The sequence below is a fragment of the Trichechus manatus genome, unplaced genomic scaffold, assembly GCF_000243295.1.
Source record: "Trichechus manatus latirostris isolate Lorelei unplaced genomic scaffold, TriManLat1.0 scaffold00011, whole genome shotgun sequence".
Taxonomy (NCBI): Eukaryota; Metazoa; Chordata; class Mammalia; order Sirenia; family Trichechidae; genus Trichechus; species Trichechus manatus.
In genome coordinates this window covers 1,226,744-1,243,527 of record NW_004443947.1, presented here as the reverse complement: position 1 = coordinate 1,243,527, position 16,784 = coordinate 1,226,744, and the positions used below count along the sequence as shown (strand labels likewise).

Here is a 16,784-nt window from a genome sequence, read left to right as displayed (position 1 = left end):
TCTCCTACAGAGTGGCTGGTGGGCTTCAACCGCCAACCTTTCAGTTAGCAACCGAGCACTTAACCACGGCGTGCCTCCAATTCCACCACGACTGATGCCTGGGGATAAGGGCACACGGGACACAGCTGGATACAGGTTTATTGTGGCACTGGAAGTGAATAGGGGCTGGTGTGGCCAGCACCGTTGTGCGACGCCGGTTGTGGGAGTGGGGCAGTGCAGGGGGTGAGGCAGGGCATGGGAGACCCCAGGCTTGGGCCAGGAGCCGGGGCTGGGGCCACCTTTGCCAGTCCTACCCAGAAGTCTTGGGGCGATGGTTCCAGAACCATGACCCCTCCAGCTGGGGCGGGGTCGGGCAGCAGTGGGCAGGAGGGGCTCACACGTGAGAGAAGGCGTGGCTCTTGCAAAGGGGCTTGTCCTTCTTCGAATAGAAAGTCTTTCCTTCCAGGTTGATCTGACATATCTGGGGATAGAGAAGATCTAGTCACATGGGGTGGGGGGGTAGCAGGAGAGGCCCCTCCCTGGGGACTCCTCCTAAGGCCAGCCATGTGGGGGTATGGGCTGGCGAAAAACAGAGGGCAGTGGGGATGGGGCCAAGTCCGAGGAGCGGCCAGTTGGGGGAGCTCACCGCACAAACGAAGCATGTGTCGTGCCAGCTGAAGCCCAGCGCCTCCAGGAAGCGGTCCCCAGCGTCAATCTTGAAGTCACAGCCTCGACATTTTGTGCCAAACATCTTCTCGTAGTCTGGGGATGGGGGTAAAGAGGAAGGGGGTGCTGGATTCCAGCTGAACCCTCTGCTTGTCTGGCCTGCCCACGCCCCTAGCCCCTTCCCTGCACCTCGCTCGCAGTAGGGCGCCCCCTCCTCCATGTAGAAGGCCCGGTTCCGAATGGGTGTCTTGCAGGCTGCGCAGGTGAAGCAGTGTACGTGCCAGGTCATCTTCAGGGCGTGCATGATCTCCTGGGAGGGGCTAGAGTCACCCTGGGCAGCTTGGCCTCTTTCCCTCCCGAGCATGGGGATACACAGCAAGGCTGGCCCGGGAGCCTCTTCCTTCCCATGACTGCACATCTACGATGCCCACAACTCTCTCCAAGCCTGATGTGCCAGTGGCTGTCCACCACACCTCAGACTTGCCATGTGCAGCCAGCTCCCAGCTTCTGCACCCCAAACCCAATCCTCCCACAGCCGCCCTATCTGGCTGATGGCAACTCCATCCTTCCTTTCACTCAGGTCACATTCCCTTTCTCTCACCCCACACACCAGGTCTGCCAGGAAATCCCATTGGGCCCACCTGCAAGATATCAAGTCACTTTGTGACTACACAAAGCTGGCCTACCTGCTCCTACCTCTGTCCCCACAGACTATTCTCATCAGTCATCACAGTGAACCTCCAAACCCAAGCCAGACCACCTCCACCCTCTGCACAAAACCTTGCGGGGGTCTATGTTTCTCTGAGTAAAAACCAAAGTCCTGTGAAGGGCCTACAAGGCTGGTAGGGTCTGGTCTGTTCCCTATCAGCCAGCTGATCTCTGTCTATCTCCCGGCACCCATCCAGCCACCAGCCTCTTGCCAATCCTTAAACATACCAGGCACACACCTGTCTTGGGGCTTTGCATTGGCTGTTCCCTCTGTCTGGAATGCTCTTCTTCCAGATATCTGCAAGGCTCACCCCTCACCTCCTTTCCAGCTCTGATCAAATGTCACCTTTTTGATGAGGCCTACTCTGACAACACTATTAATTCTCCAACCTGCCCTCCTAATCCTACACTCCCAAGACCCTTTACTCTGCTCTTTCCCTTTTTCATAACACTTATCCTTACTAACACACTGTCAGATAATTTACTTATGTCTACTGCTTATTATCTGTCTCTCCCCCACTTCTTCCTGCTCCAGTGTAAGGTCCAGGAGGGTTTGTTAATCAACCACAGAGTTGATTCTGATTCATGGAGGCTCCATATATGTCAGAGTAGAACCGTGCTCCATAGTTTTCAATGGCTGTGACCTTTCAGAAGCAGATTGCCAGGGCTGTCTTCTGAGGCACCTCTGGGTGGGTCTGAACCATCAACCTTTTGGCTAGTAGCTGAGTGCTTAGTTTGTGACCCAGGGACTCCTCCTTGGCCCTTATTGGGCACTCAGTGTTTGTGAGCTGAATTCATCTGCCTCCACTGGAGGTTGGGCTCTCCCTGAGGGCTGAGTTGTCAATCTCTGGAACCCTTGGGCCAGCCAGAGCATGCAGCATTCAGATCTGAAGCAGGCAGAGGGCAGTGTGGGGCCCCAGGGACAGGGTAGAGGTCTGTGGGTTCATCTAGACCTTGCTTCTTAGCTGGGTGACTTGGCCAACAGCTTTATCTTCTCTTGAGACTTGGTTCTTCTGCTTGTGAACTGGGAACCTAATCCTTGTAGGGTGGTTGCAAGAATGGCCTCACATTTGAGCCAGGGGCCCCAGACCCAAATGCCTGCAAGGGCCAGGTGAGGACAGAAGGGAGTAAAGCTGGCAGGGGTGAGTAATAGGGCAAGGCAGGGACTGTATCATGGGGGAGCACCTGCCAGCCCCAGGGGGCAATGCTGACTGGTTTATTCAGGAATGGTATGAAAGCTCAGGTTGAAATCTAAGTATTAGAAATGAAATTTGATTTTTAAATGTTGGCCATTAATTAAAAAATGAAACAGTACAGGTTAATCTAGATATTAAGTATGGGTTGCATTTTGCCCTCCGATGGCCCATTTGTGACCTTCACTTGTTGCTGTTGGGTTGATTCTGATTCATGGTAACCCCAGGTGTCAGAGTAGAACTGGGCTCCATAGAGCTTTCAATGTCTGTAATCTTGTGGAAGTAGATCACCAGGCCTTTCCTCTGAAGCACTGCTGGGTGGATGTGAACTGCCAACCTTTTGGTTAGTAGCTGAGCGCAAACCATTTGCACCACCAAAAGGCCTTTAGTGATCTCTACAACATCTATATTACATCCCATATAGACCTCACAACCACCATGGCCAGGAGTTACTGACACGCCTGTTTTGGTGAGGTTCAGAAAACGTGACTTGCCCAGGTCACTCAAACAATAGATGACAGAAATGGGTTTTGTGCTCACATCTGCCTGGTTTCAAAGGTAGCTCTTCTTGCAACCTCGTGTTGCCTCTTTTTAAAAGGAAAAGGGTCAAGGTGAAGGAACTAGTGGGAGAGGATGTTTCAAAAGGAGTGGCAGCTGCCCGGGCAGAAGTCCAGAGCTGGGCCCATTTGGGTATGGGCTGGCAGGCAGGTTTCAGAAGAACCTATGGGCCAGTTATCAATTTCTGTTTTACTCCCTTCATTTTTCTGTCTGCTCTCCCATCCTCATTGCCCAGGCCCAGGTCCCAGCAGCCTCCAGTCCACCCTCTCCGGCCCATCTTCCATCCTCCCCAGAGGAAGTGTTCGGTGAGGCAAATCTGACCTTGTCGGTCCCCACTCCAAACTTCCTAACACAGCCCTCCCCACCTCTGCTGCCTCATCTCACACCCTTCCTGTCTTTCCCTTTTGACACAAGCGATTCCCTCTCCCTGGAATACTCTCCCCTGATCCTTCTCCGAGCTAATTCCTACTCAGGCCTTAAGTTCAGCTTCGAGGCCACTTCCACCCACTCATTCATCAAATGTCAGCTCACCCCTGGGGAAGAGATGGGGGAACAAAAGGAAATGACTGGGGTGTAGTGGTAAATCATGGGGGGCCTGACCTGGTGGGGAGGGTGGGCATCTGGGAAGGTTTTCGTGAGGAAGTGACATTTGTGTCCCCAGTGAGGAGGAAAGAATGCTGAACAAGGAAGGGTGCTAAAGAGTGTTTCTGGCAGCAAGGACAGCCTGGGCAAAAGCCCTGAGGTGGGAAGGAGGAGAGCACAAAATGGACGGGCCTGAGGGGTTGAAGTGCAGAGTCAGGGGCTGGAGTGAGCAGTGAGACTTGAGGGAGCACAGGGCCCCCAGATAACCCCCAGACTGGGCCAGGTGCCCCGAGGCCCCCTGAGCTTCCTTCCAACTCCACCGTAATAGCCTTATTCCCCGTGCTCCATACTGACAGCCCCAAGGGCAGCACCATCACGAGAGAACTCGGCACAGGCAGGACATAGAGCTGGTGTCAGGGAATATTCCCAAGGGACTACTGGGCAGTGAGAGCCCCTCTTGGAGCACCTGTCAGGTTGGTGAAGTCAGACTCCTGTCTCCTGCAGGGGGCTCCCTGGAGTCTGTCAGGACCTTGAGTGTGGCACAGACTGGCAGGGGGATGACTGTGATCTTAGGCAAATTTCCTCATCTCTAAGATGGGAATAACCAATCTGACTTCATAGTACGACTGTGAAGCTGAATGCCCAGACACAGTTAAGTGCCCCATAAACATTAGCTGGCATTACAACGACAAAACTGTGGTAATATCCATCTGGCCCCTTCTTGCCTACTCATGGAACTCCCATTTTCCACTGGGCACATGGCCATCCAAAATAAAGACTACATTTCCCAGCCTCCCCTGCAGCACTGTGGTCATGTGCTATGACCAAGTTCTGACCAGTGGGATGTAAGCAGAAGGGTTATGTGGTAGCATCCTCAAAAGCCAGCGGCCATGGCCTTCTGTCCCCCTTCTTCCCCTCCCCAACTTCCTGCCGGTTGGAATGTGGAAATTTTGGCTGAGGCTCAAGAGCCATCTTGGACTATAAGTGGTAAGTAAGCATGTGCTAAGAATGGCTGAGCAACAAAATACAGGGCCTTGGGTGAGCCATGCTAGTACTGGGCTACCCACCTCTAGCCTTTTTTTAGTTGCTGTCAACTCCAATTCATGGTAACCCTGTGTGTGTCGGAGTAGATCTGTGCTCCATAAGGCTTTCAATAGCTATGACCTTTCAGAAGTAGATCGCCAGGTCTTTCTTCTGAGCACCTCTGGGTGGACTTGAACCTCCAACCTTTCAGTTAGCATCCGAACACATTAACTATTTGCACCACATTATTTTGAGTTTTCTCCTACTCACAGTCAAGGTAAACCTAACTAATAGGAACATTACCATCAGAGAGCATTCTGGGCACATCTGGCAGCTCTGTCTCTGGATTCACAGAAAGAGGAAGTGTGAATCACAGGGAGAGCTAAAGCTGGGAGTCAGGCAGGCTTGGGGCCATTCAAGCTCTGTGCAGCCTCATGCACTATCTGCCCCTCTCTGGGCCTCCGTTTCCATATATGTACAACAGGAACCCGCTAAGCTTGTCAATCCTGCCTCATCTGCCACCTTTCCCCAGGGTTAAAGAACAAAGGCTGGCTCTGCCCTCAGCCCCATGACACCCTCCGAGTCACCCTCCCCCAGTATGAGCTCCTGGGGGCAGGGCCCATGTATGTCTTATTCACGGTTGGTCCCCAGCATGGGACACACTGCCTAGCATTTAATAAAGAGAATGAACGAGTGAAGGTAGATAGCCCATTACTCTTAGCTCTTAACACACACTGACCAAAGTCCCAAGCCCAGCTTTGGGCAGCAGGCAGGTTTCCCTACAGAAAACCTGATTAGGCTATGTTTTGTCTTTAACATCAGTGGGAAGAACAGGATTCTGAATCACAAACTTTTGAGTCTGAGTTTCTGGCTCTGCCACTCAATGGCCTATGCCCTTATAGCCCATCAAGTCATCTTTCAGAGTCTCAGTTTTCTCATGCCTTAGACATGGCAATATGCACCTCATGTGCAGCCACCACCCATCTGTCAGTGGGGGCCTGCCTCCTGATGCTAAATAGGTTTCAGTAGAGCTTCCAGACTAAGACAGACTAGGAAGAAAGGCCTTGTGATCTACTTCTGAAAATCAGCCAATGAAAACCCTATGGAGCACGAAAGTCCAATCTGCAACCGATCATGGGAACGGCGCAGGACCAGACAGCATTTCCTTCCTTTGTGCATGGGTTGCCATGAGTGGGGGTCGACTCAATGGCAGCTAACAATAGATGCAGCAGACACTAAGGATTAACCTCTCAAAAGCCTTTCACAACTCGCTCCCCCTTTTTCTTCCTCTGTGATTGAGGCTGGAAAGCTAAATCCTGGATTTCCCAGCTTCCCTTGCAGCCTAGGGTGGTCATGCAATTCCAGACAATGAGACAAAGACGAAGTTCCTGGCTTTTCTTCTAGAGTCAGAAGGTAAGACCCTGCTAAAAGAATGCCAATTGCTCCTTCCCTTTACCTCTTGCCTGGAACAAGGACATAAGGCCTGGGACTTGAGCAGCTACTTGACAACCATGACACGATAAACTTGAGGACAAACTATGCCAAGAATTTTGGAGCAAAAAGACAGGAAAAGCCTGGGCTCCTGAAGACATCCTTGAGCTGCTGTTCAGCCCTGGGACACTTATGATTGAAACAAATAAACTCTTCTGTTTAAATCTCTGTAGTGGGGACTTATGTTACTGCAGCTGAACACATTCCCAGCTGACACAGTAGCCATCTCTTATTTTGGCCTGTCCAGGACTTCTCTTCCTAAGACAATGTCATTCTGGTTTTACTTTAGGGAACTACTCTTAGGGAACTACTCATGCCTCACTCCCAGTCTGTGGTTCAGGTGAGGCTGTCTCAGAATCTGCTCCTGCGGCGGGTATAACCCAGACCTCCCTGGTCAATCAGTCACGGGGCTTGGTTCAGGGATGGGCATGTGACCCAAACCAGGCCAATGAGCATCAGCACTTGAAGCTTTTGTTACATAAATTGAGACAGAGATGCTCTCAGTGTGTGGTGCTAAGCTGGAAAGATGTAGCCCTAGAGCCACTGTGGCATGCCCTCTGTAGCCTTTTAAGGAAGAGCACGCTGGGGAATGAAGCCAACACAGAAGAAACCAGAGGCAAATGCTAGAAAGAGTCCTGATAACCTCAGTACCTGGATTCCGTTGTTACTTGTTGCCATTGAGTAGATTCCAACTCATGGCGACCCCATGTGTTACAGAGTAGAACTGCTCCATAGGGTTTTCTTGGCTGCAATCTTAACAGAAGCAGATCGCCATGCCTTTTCTTCCATGGTACTGCTGGGCTTGTTCAAACTGACAATCTTTAGGTTAGCAGTCAAGCACAAACCGTTTGCGCCACCTAGGGACCTTACCTGGATTCTACTGGGCCTGAAATTAGTTCCCCGTGGGCTTGCCAGTTATTTGAGCCAATAAATAGGCTTTTGAGTAGGCTTCTGGTCACTTGTTAAGAGGATCCTGGCTAACTCACCTTATCTGTAGCGAGGCTAATGTAGCGGCCCCTTTACTAAGCTGTTAAAGCTCCAAAGGGATTATGCAGGGAGTGTTCCAGGCCCCAGAGTTGCTCTACAAACACTGCTCAGTGCTGACCACCGGGACCTGCCTTCCCATCCCCCCCCCGAGCCCCACTCACGCCTGTGATCTTCTTCTTGCACTTGGCACAGCTGGGTGCATAACGCACATCATAGCAGGGGGGGCAGAAGATAGCCCCCTTCTCCTCGAAGAAGCCGCCCTCTTCTAGGACCTTCCCGCACTGGCTGCACACAAACTCCTCGGGGTGGTACGCGTGGCCCAGCGCCACCAGATAGCGGCCCCTGAGGGGAGGCAAGGGGCAGGGAGAGCGCATACATGCCAATGAGTTGGGGCTCCTGGCTAGAGCTCAAGTGAGTTTATTGAGCACTTACTAGAAAGCCTTGAGAGGGAAAATGCATTCTCCCATTTTCCAAATAGAAAGGAATCTGGCCTGGGAAATGACTTGCCCAAGGTCACACAGTGAGGGTAATGAGGCCAGGAAAGGGCCCACTCTGCCAGGCTGCACCATTTTGATGACAGATGAGAGAGAGAAAGGTACAGCTGTAGGACAGGGAAAAGAGTTACAATGGGTGTGGGCTGAGGACTTGAGCCTCCTGAGATGAACCTGAGGAAATGGCAGAGAGACAGAGCCCTGGGGGGCAGGAGGCCCGAGTGCCCATGAGCCCTAGAAGACCAGTGGGCACCTGAGCTGACCCGTCCTGCTTGCCTGCTCCATCTGGCCTGGCTGAGCCTAGGGGCTCCCTAGGGGAGGGGTCTGCAGCTCCCAGATAAATGGAGTGTCTGAAGGAGGGGGAGCTTTGCAGGGTAGACAGAAATCAAGAGCAGAGCAGGGCTTGGGTTGAGAACTGGGCAGGTGCTAGAACCTCGTGCACTGACTATGGGGGGCTGTACGACCCTGCTGGGTCCTGTAGGGGGTCTCTAGTCTGCCTGCTCTGAGAGCAGAGGCCTAGCAGAGAGAGGCTGAGTGACCGCAAGAGAGGCAGAGGGGCTAGGAAGGTGCAGGCCCTTCTTTGCCCAGAGCAGTAAGGCTGCAGCTTAAGCGTGTCATTGGCACCTCCTCCATTTCACCAGGACAAACCCTGATAGGGGCTGGTGTGGGGGGTAGGCGGTATGGGAATTAAGAGTTTGAGGTCCCAGCTCAGGTCCCCACCCCTCATCCTGACCAGCAACTGAATCCGTCTCCTCCAGCAGTGGCAGCTGAGGCAAGACGGGTGGGCAGATAGGAAAGACGCCAGGGCTGGGCTGTGGCATAGAAAGGCCAGGGTAGGGAAGGAACAGGCCACCCACCGGATGACCTTGTGGCATTGATGGCACACGGGAGTCTTTCCACTGCTGCCGCTACCATCTCCTATGCCCCCTCCGGCGGCCGCCTGCACAATGGAGGTGCGGTTCTGCAGAGGCGTGGGTGTGGCCGGCTGGCTGTGCCGGGTCAGCACCGTGCTTGTTTTATCTGGGGCGTAGCGCTCAGCAAACGCAGGGTCCATGGCCCAGGGCGGGCGGCTGGTGGGGCTGGGGTTGGTAGGGCCTGCCAGGCCCAAGGAGAGTGACTCCAGAGGGTTGTTCAGGGACCCCAAAGGGCAGAGGTAGCTTGGGGGAGCCTGATACCCCCATTCCCCTGGGGACTACCCACCCTTCCCCAGGCCGAAGCCCATTCTCTCTCACCAGGCCAGGGCTCCTGGGTTGTAGCTGAGGCTGGGGCTGGGGCTTCTGTCCTGGGCACCTGGCTGCAAGACCTTCCGTTCAAGGCCCTGCAGGGCTGAGGCTCCTGGCATGCTCCCCCCACCTCAACACCCCCCGCCGACCTTGGTCCTGCTGGCCCCCTGGAAGACGCTTGGGTGAGTGAGAGCTGCTGGGCTGGGTTCCAGGTCCCACTGTGGGAGGGATGGGAAAGGCAGCTTCTCCAGCCAGATGCCAACTGGCTGGTCTGTTGTGCAGAGCTGGGGGGAAGCTCTTGGGATCCCCTCATACCAAGGCTCTGGCTCTGCTGGCAGGGCAGCCCCTCTTGGCCAGGTACCCCCTCCCACAGAGACCTTGAACCATCAAACACTCCCATGCCCCAAATGTAAACCAGACCCACAAAGAGAGAAGACAGAGACAGAGACAACAGAGCTGAGAATGTTTATTTCCATGCCCAAGCTGGCGTGGACCTGGCAGACAGCAGCAACATAGGGCAGAGAGGGGCGGCAGTGTCAGACGGAGCCAGGCCAGTGCCAAGTGGGGGTGCCACGGCCAGGCCTGTGGAGCCTCAGTCCAAGGGCAGAAAAGGGGTGGGTGAGGTAGGCAGAAGCTGGAGGCACCCAAGGTGGGGGTGCCCTGGGCGGGAAGAACAGAAAGAGAGAGGCAGAGAGGGCAGCAGGCCGGCGAGAGTGCCAGGCTACGACTGCACGTTGAGCACGTGGGCAGAGCGCTGGTGGTGCCAGTCCCGGAGGCGGGTGTAGCGTGGGCTCTGCAGCTCCAGGACATACTTTTCCCTGAGGGGCAGAGAAAGAAGGAAGAGGAAGTAGAAGGAAGGAGAGATGGAAGGGAGGAAGGGAGGGAGGAGGGGAGGAAGGAAGGAAGGAAGGAGGAAAGATGAAGAGCCCTGGCTGCAGTAACACGAGCAGACCTGGGAGCGGTGGCTGGAATGGGGAGAGGCAGGAGGTAGGAGAGAGGGGCTGGTGCCCGTCCTGTTACCTCGATTTCTTCAGGTGCTCCTCATCCGGGTCTTGCACTGAGAGGGCAGAGGTAGGCATTGACCAAGGTGAGACAAAAGGTCATCCTAGCCCTGAGCTCTGGCAGAGAGTCCACAGGGCACCGGAGCCCAGACTGGGGGCCAGAAGGAGAGTCTGCCCTGCCCTGGGCTGGCACTTACTGAACTCAGTGCCCGTGAGATGGGCAAGGATGCGGAAGGAGCGGGACTGGCCTGTCCCAGGCCGCGGCCGCCAGTCTTCTGTGTCCTCCATCAGCCGCTGCTTGCTGGCATTGGGGACCAGTGGTCGGATCGGCTGTCTGTGGGGAGGGTATGGCTCAGACGGCATGCTAGAGGTGGGCGTGGGGGCAGCCCCTCCCAGGATTTGGTTTGTGTGGATAAGGGTGATGGGGAGAGTGAGGAAGGGAGAGGCCAGGGGCCCTGCTGGTGAGTGGGGGGGGGGAGTGACAGGGGAGGAGGGCAGTCAGGGCAGGGAGGGGCTACCGCCCAGAGTGTCAAAGGAAGGAGGACAGGGACAGGCAGAGGGGGTTCACTGACTTGTCAGGGGTCTGCACCTGTGGAGAAACAGACGGATGGACAGATAAAGGGACAAAGGGACAGACACAGGGGAGGAAGAGAGATGGGGAGGAGTCAGAGCAGCCAGGGGCAAGGACGTGGGGAGTATCTGGGGCTCATTTGGGCCCAATACCACACCCCAACCCTAGGCCGCCAATGGGGGCGCTGCCTCATTCAGCGCCCCCAGGAGGGCGGTGCCTGGGCAGGAGCCACCCCCTAGGGAAGGGCCCTGTGCCTGCAGCCCCCCCGCCCTGGCTGCCAGGGGTTGCTGCCGCACGGTTTTGGCCCGGCCCGGGGCGCAGCACAGACGGAGCAGCAGCGGGCGTGGGGCAGCAGAGAGGTGGCATGGACGGTGGGCGGGCAGGAACCGACGTACCCGTTCTGCTGCGGGGCGCTGTCAGCAGGCGGGGACGCCCCAAAGGGCCGGGCTGTCTTGTTGAGGGAGGCGCTGGGTGCAAAGGTGTACCGCGGGGGGTCCGCGGCGGGGGCCGGGGCCTGAGCGGAGACAGAGCCGGGCAGGGCAGGGCAGGGCAGGGCAGGGCGGGCGGGGCAGGGGGTCCGGGCTGAAGTGTAGTGCCCCTCCTGGCGCAGAGAGCTGCTGCTCCAGCCCCGCCCCCACACATCTGGCCGGAGGCTACAGGGGAGGGGGTGACTTGGGTTTCAAGTAAGGGGCCCATTTGGGAGCTATGATCTCAGCCCACGCAGGCCCGAGGGCAGACGATATGCGGGCTCACAACACAGGCCAGCGCGAGAGGGAGGCGGGCAGGCAGGCAGGCAGGCAGACAGACATGCGTGGAGCCTGGACCGTGCGGCAGCCCCCGGCTCAGCTCGGGTCCCCCAGGCCCTCCCCAGCTCCGGCCTCAAACCTCTACTCCCGGCCAGGGATGGAGGAACTGCGGCTGCGCTGAGGAGGGCAGGTCAGCAACCCACCCAACCCCGCGTCCAACGCTACCTGCCCTCTGCCCCATGTCCCCCTGCCCCATGTCCCCGGCCGGCCGCCCGCCTACCTTCTGCAGTTTACTCTGAGCTGGCTGGGCCCTGGAGAAAAAGAAGAAGTGGTGAGGGCAGGCCAGGGAGGGTATCCCCCACCCTCCAGGCTGGCCAGCACCTTCACACCTGCTGAGACCCAGGCTGAGGCGCTCCCCACAGGCACGGATCTTATTCTGGGCTTCGATGTGCGTGAGGGCCCCCGCATTCTCGCCATCAATGCTCAGCACCCAGTCGCCCACAGCCACACCGGCCTGCGCGGCTTTGCCGCCAGGAGTCAGCTACGGAGGGACAGGGTTATAGAGGCTCAGGACTTCGCAAGCCAGACAGGCTAACAGCCGTCAACCTGCCCTACCCTAAACTGCCCCAATTCCACAACCTAAAGGCCTCTCCATCCAACAGATTTCTGGGCAGCTGCTGGATACTAATGCCACCTGGGAGGTAGTGGGGCTCACCTGAGGTTCACATCACCCTAACCACCCTGCCTATTTACTTATTTCTTTATGTTTACTCCAAGACCCTGACAGTCCAGAAATTGTTACGACATTGACAAACAGCCACTCTCATGATAAAACCCAAGCCCCACAGCCTTTTGAGAGTCCTGCTGGCTTCTCAGACCTTTGCCCAGGCTGTTCCACCTACCAAGTATACCCTTCCTTCCCCTGGCTTGTGCATGGGGTACCTTCCTCTCCGACACCTCTGGGTGCTCTGACTTCTGATATTCCTAGTACCTTGTCTTGGGGCCATCTGTGGAAACCTGTCCCCCCTACAGCAGGCCCCTTCGAGAGCCAGGGGTAGGCCACATCATCTCCAGGTTACTAGTGCACAGTGCCTGTATGGGGCCCTAGGTTTCAGTGGGGCTTCATGGGCTGTAAATGGTGTCACCACAAGCTTGCAAATGGGCTGTAAATGGTGTCACCACAAGCTTGCAAATGCCACATCACCCCCCCCTCCCCCACAGCATCACCATCTTTCAGACTCTGAATTGGGAGTCCCTGGTGGCGCAGTGGTTAAGAGCTCAGCTGCTAACCAAAAGGTTGGCAGTTCAAATCCGTCAGCCTTGGAAACCCTATGGAGCAGTTCTACTCTGTCTTATAGGATTGCTGAGTTGGAATCGACTTGACGGCAACGGATTTGGTTTTTTTTTTGGTTGGTTCCTGGGGCAACTGAGGAGACCTGGTGGTACAGTGGTTAAGAGCTCACCTGCTAACCACAAGATCAGCAGTTTGAATTCACCAGCTGCTCCTTGGAAATACTACGGGGGCAATTCTACTCTGTCCTATAGGGTCTCTGTGAGTTGGAATCGACTCAACGGGCAATGTTTTTTTTAATGGGAGGCACCTGAGGGCACAGTAGGAACCAGGATTTGGCCTTGATGGCAGAAGGGGTAATTAGCAGGCCCCTGATAGAGGAGACCCTGACAGATCCCAGTGCACCTCCCCAGCCCTCTAGCCCAGCGCCAGCAAACCAGGCAGGGGTGGCTCAGCGGTTCATGGGTCTGAGCCTAAGGACTGCCCAGCTGCCTGGCAAGGGACCTGGTCCTAAGCAGTTTCCACAGAAGTACTCGGAGGCAGGTTTACACTTCACAGTGCTCAGAGGGGTGTTATGGATTGAATTGTGTCCCCCAAAAATATGTGTTGTAAATCCTAACCTCTATGCTTGTGGTTATAATCCTATTTGGGAATGGGCTCTTTGTTGTTAATGAGGCAGGATTAGTGTAGGGTGTGTTTTGAGTCAATCTCTTTCAAGATATAAAATGAGCAGATTAAGCAAGCAGAGATGAAGGAAGATTGATGCTAAGCCACATGGAGATCTCCAAGGAACCAGGAAACAAGATGAAGAGACAAGCACCTTCCCACAGAACTGAACGAAAAAGGCTTCCCCTAGAGCTGGCACTCTGAATTTGGACTTCTAGCCTCCTAAACTGTGAGAAAATAAATTTGTGTTTGTGAAAGCCATCTACTTGTGGTATTTCTGTTATAGCAGCACTAGATGACTAAGACAAGGGGGCACAGGTTGCCTGAAACCCCAGGAAGCTCCTCAGGTGAGCCAATGTACAGAGTGAGCCCCTGCAGGAAGAGGAGAGGGCAGAGGTTCCAGAGAGATGGCAGAGACTGATAGCACTGGGGCCAGAAAGTAGGAAAGCTGTGTTAGCTGGCTCTATTTCACGCCTGGGAGGTTAAAAGGATAGGAGAGCTGGGTGGCTCCCTCTTTACCTGCTAAGTAATAATAGTTATCATAGTAGCTTACATTTATTGAGCACCTACTAGTTTCCAGGCCACATATGGACACTGAATCTTCCAACAACTCTGTGGAATGGAGCCTGAGATTATACCCATTTTACACATGGGAAAACACAGAGAGGTTAAGCATTTTGCCTCGAGTCACCCAGTCGGTAAGAGGCAGGGCCAGGACTTGACTCGGGCCCTAAGGCTCCTCCACACTGGGCCACCTCTGCTGAGCACTGGGGCCCCTCTCAGGGTAAGCCTCCCTGGAAAGACCTCCTGACTCCTAGCTGGGTTTGGGGCCTGGATTCACTACCTCACCTTTAGTTCAACTAACCCCTTATCATGGGCAAGGGGAAGTAACACCCTCAAGGGGAAATGACTTACTAAGGTCACAGTGAGTCAGTAGAAGGGAAACCTGGTCCAGCCACTCCCTACTGACACAGAGTGACTCCTGGAAGGTGTGGGCTGTGTCAGAAATGGGGGTCTGGGGTGGGCAGGAGCTAGAGGGAGGTAGGGTGGGAAGTACTTCCTTTCCCAGGGTGAGGAGAGCAGGAAGCACATGAGGAGTAGGGTAGTGGACAGAGAGGTTAAGAGAGCCACAGGGGAGAGCTGGGGGTGGCTGGAGAGTGAAGAAGAGAGCAGCTTCAGCTGGGGGCAGGATGAGGCCCTGGGGTCCAAGGAGGGGGAAAGCCAGGGGGCTGGGCACTTCCCGGGGTGGGGGTGAGTCAGCCTGAGGGCTCCACTGAACAGCCCAACCCCCCAGTCCCAGACGTTACCTCATCTCCCAGGCCTGGGCCCAGAGCCAGCCCTAGCCCCTCCCTTGTCCCTCCATTCTGGGGTCAGGGAAGGGGGAGGGGGACAGCCCAACTCAGAAAAGACCACCCCTCCCGCCTGGGCCTACGCCCAACTCCAGGGCTGGGGCTGCTGACAAGGAAGCCCTGGCTCAGAGTGCCCCCAACAGGCCACATCTGGAAATCCACCCCCTGGGCTACTATGTTGTCCATCCTCACTGATGTGGAAACTGAGGCTCAGACACCAGACAAGGTGTAGGACTTCCCAGTCACAGTGGCCAGCACTTTCCCAGGGAGAGGGGATGTGGGCTAGGTTTTCGGGGCTGGCAAGGCTTGAAGATTGTGTGGGTGTGTGTGTGTGGGGAGGAGGGAGATCACTGCCCTTGGCTTTCAGGGCAGGTGCCAGGGGAATCCTGTGGAAGGCTCCCCAGGAGACACATTGCACGTCTCCTGCCTGGCCTGGCCACAAAGCCTCCCCAGACAGACTCCGCCTTGGGGCCCCTCTCAGACTGGGCAGTGCCTGGACAACCCTTTGGCCCCCTCCATGATGTGCTTTACCCTGGGCTTCCTGCCAATAGCTGCCTGCCCACCGGCACTTGGGTGGGCCTCTCTGGGTAGGCGGATGTAGGGGAAGGAAGTCCCCGCCCCCTCCTAACCCCCAGGCCACAATCAGAGCGGAGTCACCAGCCCCAGTGCTGGCCTCACCCACTCTGGGCAGGCAGTTTGCTCTCTGTGCCCCACAACTGACCACCATAGCTCCGGCTATGGCCTGACGACCAGCAGGGACCTGGCTTGGGCCACTCCTCAGCCAGAGGGGCCCACTGATGGAGTTCTGGGGTTCAGGCCCAGGCCAGCCCTTTTCCACTCTGCAGACTCCAGCCACCCAGTTGGCCATCCCAGTGTGGGGCTGCATTCTTGGGCTTATAAGGCAATCCCCCTGCCACAGGGAGGAGCCAGCCTCCTGCTCCACCCCCACCAGGGCTCTCAGCAGCTGAAGGTAGAGCCCTAGAGATTGCCCCTGGCCTCCTACCCCTGCAAGGATCAAAGGCCACCACCTCCTGAATTGGCCAGTGGATGATGATGGGGGCCCTCACATAGACTGGGGAGAAACTCCTTTCTCCTACCTACACAAACTGCAGGCCCTGTCCCGGTGCCTGACTTCAAATCCTTGCTCTGCCATGGATCTGCTGAACAAACCCTTCTACCTCTCTCTATGTCCTGGGTTCTCTCATTCAGAAAAACAGGATGACAATTCCTATTGCCTGGTCAGCAGTGAGAGTGAAGTGAGATCCTGCAGTCAGAGAGCCCAGCCTGGGACCTGGCTCGAAATTACAGTCCCCCAACTGGCTCAGACACTTCCTCTTGAGACCTCAGGCTCCTTACAGAAGAGCATGAACTCTGGCCTCCCAGGCTGGCATGGAGCTTTGTGGAAAGGTATCCAGTTTAGTGCAGGACTAAGGGAGTGTGGGGGCTTCATAGTCACCTAGTTGGGAATCTTTGCGGCCTTGTTCCATGAGGGAAGGGAAGGGCATACTACATCTCTCCACCTGGATGCGTCCTGACCTGGTGGCCCCTGGTTGGCTCCTGTTCGGACTCCTCCCACCATCCACTGGAGACTTCAGCACCCAAAGACCCTGGGAGAGCCTCTTCCCCAACCCTGAACTCAGCCTTGGCTCACCCTGGAGATGGAGAGGGGTACATTGAAGTCCTTGCCCCCTTGCAGCCGGAAGCCCCAGGGTGCTGGCCCCTCCAGCACAACCTTGAAAGAATCCATGGTGCCTGCTCCTGAAGAGAAGAGAATGTGAGTGGCCCGCATGGTGGGTGGACAGGTGGGCTGACCGCTGGATACCAGCCCTGGCCAGGAACCAGGCAGGCACGGGTGGGCACCCAGCACACCCAGGGCCTGGAGGACAGGCCCCTTGTCAGGCTCGGCTAGGAGTCCGGCTGGCAGAACACACTTTGAAAAGACAGGGGCAGCCCCTCTCCCCCAGGGATGGGAGGCTGAGAGAGCCTGCATCCAGATGTGAGGTTTTCATCCAGGGGTGGGCCGCTGGGCTAGGTTGGCATGTCCTGCCCCCAAGCCAGCACGGAGCCTTGGGCGGCGGGGTGAGTCAGGGGCCAGCGCTCCTCTCCCCCGCCCCCAGGTCCCGACAGGCAGGCAGGCCGCGGCTGGAGCCTGCTCGGACTATATAAGGCGTGTAAGCTGACACTGCGAGGAGAGCCAGCGGAGGGAGCACACGGGGGCTCTGGACGCGAGGGGGAGGGGAGGACGAGGGAGCGAAGCGG

The 16,784-nt window shown here is 56.2% G+C and overlaps 1 protein-coding gene across 3 annotated transcripts; it reads right to left on the bottom strand.

Annotated features, from left to right (window-relative positions):
* Positions 1–298: 298 nt before the first annotated feature.
* Positions 299–16,549, bottom strand: PDLIM7 (PDZ and LIM domain 7). Of its 3 annotated transcripts, none has more exons than XM_023726454.1 (12): positions 16,177–16,549; positions 11,609–11,760; positions 11,500–11,530; positions 10,869–10,987; positions 10,100–10,236; positions 9,922–9,958; positions 8,911–8,972; positions 8,536–8,773; positions 7,349–7,529; positions 835–955; positions 626–741; positions 299–460 (listed from the first exon to the last, which is right to left on the bottom strand). In XM_023726454.1, exons 1-12 carry the CDS (start codon positions 16,513–16,515, stop codon positions 374–376), a joined length of 1,620 nt encoding a protein of 539 aa, XP_023582222.1. In that variant the 5' UTR covers positions 16,516–16,549; the 3' UTR covers positions 299–373. The 3 variants fall into 3 exon arrangements, with proteins under 3 accessions (XP_023582222.1, XP_023582223.1, XP_023582224.1); XM_023726455.1 differs by lacking the exon at positions 10,869–10,987 and adding an exon at positions 10,475–10,491; XM_023726456.1 differs by lacking the exons at positions 299–460; positions 626–741; positions 835–955; ... (1 more) ...; positions 8,536–8,773; positions 8,911–8,972 and adding an exon at positions 9,297–9,719.
* Positions 16,550–16,784: the final 235 nt, after the last annotated feature.